The sequence below is a fragment of the Penaeus japonicus genome, unplaced genomic scaffold, assembly GCF_977035675.1.
Source record: "Penaeus japonicus unplaced genomic scaffold, GWHDUDI00000001_assembly GWHDUDI00000032, whole genome shotgun sequence".
NCBI lineage: Eukaryota > Metazoa > Arthropoda > Malacostraca > Decapoda > Penaeidae > Penaeus > Penaeus japonicus.
In genome coordinates, this window is record NW_028234434.1 from 1,024,222 (window position 1) to 1,028,029 (window position 3,808).

General features: G+C 48.3%; 1 protein-coding gene across 1 annotated transcript; it reads left to right on the top strand.

The window, feature by feature from the left end:
* Positions 1–523: 523 nt before the first annotated feature.
* Positions 524–3,337, top strand: LOC122259067 (uncharacterized). The gene is made up of 2 exons (XM_086556258.1): positions 524–657; positions 920–3,337. Exon 2 carries the CDS (start codon positions 926–928, stop codon positions 1,334–1,336), a length of 411 nt encoding a protein of 136 aa, XP_086412384.1. The 5' UTR covers positions 524–657; positions 920–925; the 3' UTR covers positions 1,337–3,337.
* The last annotated feature ends 471 nt before the right edge of the window (positions 3,338–3,808 follow it).

Below are 3,808 nucleotides of genomic sequence, written 5' to 3' on the forward strand. Positions count from 1 at the left end.
TACTATCATCATTATATCTACCATCACTGAGAGCATTATCAAAGCAAAGTCATCATCATTATCATCACCATCATGGCAATGGTCATCATCACCCGCTTGCGACGACGCGGTGCCGCTGCGACGGTCGGATTTTTCTTCCTTTCTGCAGCTAATGGTCTTTCCCCTCTTTGAGTCTTACTACTCCATGCGTTCCCCTTCTTGCCCTTACCCATCCATTCCCTTCACACTCTGCCCAAGCCCCCCCCCCCCCCCAATAACAATGCCCATCCCCCCGTCAGACCCCCCCCACCCCACCCCTCTCTTTCGCTTCCTTCCTGACAGCCGCCATGCCTTGGCTTCCCATCCGCTAATTCTTGCGTCCGTCCTTTCGCGGCCGCTCCTCTTCCTGCAAACACTCCGTACGTCACGGCCTTAGCCTCCTCCTGCTCGTCATTCCGCCTCCTCATCATCCTTTTACGGCCTCCCCCCTCCCCCTCCCCCTCCCCCTCCCCACCATGGAGGTCACGCAAGGACACTGCGCAGTGCGGGCGGGAGTTCACTCGAGCTGTGGCAGCCGCAGCGATCGGACGTGTGTGGCGCGCAAGAGGTGCTCGCGAGGACGACTGACTCTCGGACTCCACTTTTCTTTCGTTGTTGATCATCGGAATCTCTAAGACGGTACGGCATCTATCACTCCTGTAGGAAAGGGCAGTGTTTACTGCAGATAGCATATGTTTTTTTTTTTTCGGTTGCTGATTGTTATAAAAGGTATCTAAATATGTATCCGCATTTAGGTATAGTGAAATGATTTTCTTTTTCAACAAGAATCTTCACGTAGGAGAAAATTAGTAATCGATGCGCTCCCTTCGCGCCTTTCCGTTGCCATTGTTTTCCTGAGTTATTTTTTTTTAATGGCAGAATATGATTTTATTTTTATTAGATCAAGATGAAACTGTGGCTAGCGGTGGCTGGGGTGTTGGTGGTGGCGTCCAGCCCATGCTCCGCCTTCCTTTATCCTGACGAGGACGACAGCATGATCCCCGGCGTGAGGCCTCGGCCCACGTCAGGGAATCCAGGCGGAACGTCCATACGCTTCCCCGACGCCAGTTCCGTGACCCGCGGTGCCCTCGCTCCCGTGCCGGTTCCGGACGAACAGCCGGCGACAGTAGACCTGCACGCGGTAAGTGCTTCTGAAAGTGCCAAGGGCGCGGATGTGTTGTTCAGGATTACCTTTAATGCTTGTTTACAACGACGCAAGATAAGGCCTCCTGGAAAACCCAAGCAGCCGAGCAGTGGCCACAGCAGTCTGCCAGGGACCTTGGGAGGCTATTGCTTTGGTGCCCGAAGAGAACAGTAAACATTTGTTTGTGTTATTGTAAATATGAAACAAAACGTGTGTTGCAAAGAATATCATGAGCGTGCCCTTAGATAGATCTTCGCATTGTTCGCAAAGCATCTAGAGGTTATCTGGACCTCAAAGGACCAATCTCTTCCGCACGAGGTGATGCTTTCGTGTTCGGCCAAATTTAGTAATCGACTGTTTATTCAACCGGAGCTGATTGCGTAACGGGATTTCGGTGTTGCGTCATGACCGGACGGGTCGCCGCGTCGGTCGCCGCTTCCCAGCGCAAGTGATTCTCAAATGCTCACCTCTGGGAAGCAGTCTTTTTTGTTTGTTTGTTTCTTCGCATCGTGATGCATATCGACACTCGACTTTTTGTTTTTGCACATTGATGTTGCACACTATTTTCACTGACTTCTTTGGCAAAATTTCTCTTTACATTGCTATATAACGGCCTCAGTATAAAGAACTTTATACTGCAACCGTCAGTGATTCGCCCTGATTCCATGCTAAAAAATCATCCGCTTATACTGCCTGATAGTCATCGCTCATTGAAACCCGCGTTGCAGAGCTCGGACGTCAACGCAAAGTAGTCGCTGCAAAGTAGCCTTCGCCGAAACTCTGTGAACCGTTTCAGAATTAACGAAATAGTGAGTCATCTTTTGGAGCAATTCCTTGGAAGTGAGTGATGACGAAAGGGAAATGAGGGGAGAGAGTAATCGGGAAGCCCTCCTTGCCCCCCCCCCCCTCTCTTCCCCTTTGGGCTGAGGGCAGAGTAGCGAAGGATGGGAAAGCGTGATTAAGAGAGAGAGAGAGAAAGGGCAGTGGGTATGCAGGGGTAGGGTAGGGCGGTGGAATTAGGGCCTTTAGGCGGGTATTCGCTTATTGCATAACAACAGCAACTCATCATGATAGTAATGATCGCCAGTTGATGATCCCCGGTGCATCATCGTCACCACCAAAGTAATTAAGACCACTGGTTTCAGCAGAAACGACGTTACGACGGCAATGCCCTAAGTAATTTCACGCAACTGTGCGCGAAGCAACAGTGCGCCAAAATTAGCTCTGAGAGCCACAGCGCCCTGCCCAAAGTGCCTTCAGACCCCCGCTCTGGTCGGAGTCAGCCTCAATCAAACAGATCCTTCACATTTCTCTCGGGAAGATCCCTGAGCAGCTGGTGCAACAGTGCCAGCAGCGCCTCGGCCGCCGCCATGAGATAGCGTGGCGTTGACGAGACGAGACGAGACGAGACGAGACGAGACGAGACGAGCTGAGATGAGATGTAGGTCACACGCTTTAGGCTCCTTTAATTAAACAAATGGCCGGAAATGACGAAACGCCCCTCCTCCGTGACGTCATCGGCGGGGGCTTGCCTAATTGCGGGGGATGGATGGGTCCCTCTCGACGATGCGGGCAAGGAAGGCGTTGAGACAGTGTGCGTTGAGACGTTTTGTATTGGAACACAATTGTCCAGCTGAGATTATTATATAGCATGAATCTAAGGCATACGCGTCGACTTCAACATCATCATATTCCCAAAATTCCGTAAACTTGGAAATTCCAGTTATTACTTTTATATAAACATTTTGTTCATGGTAACCGCATCCTGATGACGCACAGCGTTCTTGTTTTGCAAGAATACGATATGCCTGTCCTGTATGCCTAAGGTTATGAGCCGTGGGAATGTATGTTGCTATGCCCTTTTTATCTTTCACCTCTTCATTCTCAGTGGGTGCAGACCCATGCCATTTTAATGAAATGATTTGCGGTTATCCTTCGATGCTATGTGTTCTCGTTTCAGTCTTACGCTGTCGCCCTTGTGCTGTTCCTAAAGGGCGGTGTGTATTTTTTGTTATATAAGTAACCTATATGCGTGTTTGCGTGGTTCTACATTGGGGTCACAAGGTCACAACAGCCAAGCTGTATCAGTGCAACTCAGAAGTAAAGCCAAGACATGAATGAGCATCTGGATTACATTCGGAGACTCAACAGAACAGTGCAAAGGATCACGCATATAGGTTACTTATATAACAAAAAATACACACCGCCCTTTAGGAACAGCACAAGGGCGACAGCGTAAGACTGAAACGAGAACACATAGCATCGAAGGATAACCGCAAATCATTTCATTAAAATGGCATGGGTCTGCACCCACTAAGAATGAAGAGGTGAAAGATAAAAAGGGCATAGCAACATACATTCCCACGGCTCATAACCTTAGGCATACAGGACAGGCATATCGTATTCTTGCAAAACAAGAACGCTGTGCGTCATCAGGATGCGGTTACCATGAACAAAATGTTTATATAAAAGTAATTACTGGAATTTACAAGTTTACGGAATTTTGGGAATATGATGATGTTGAAGTCGACGCGTATGCCTTAGATTCATGCTATATAATAATCTCAGCTGGAAAAAAAAAAAAAAAAATAAAGAGAGAAAAATAGAAAAAAAGAAAATCAGCTGGAAAAGAAAAAAAGCTAAAAA

Excerpts from the sequence above, each read along its gene's own strand:
- LOC122259067 (XM_086556258.1), top strand. The coding sequence starts at position 926 with ATGAAACTGTGGCTAGCGGTGGCTGGGGTGTTGGTGGTGGCGTCCAGC.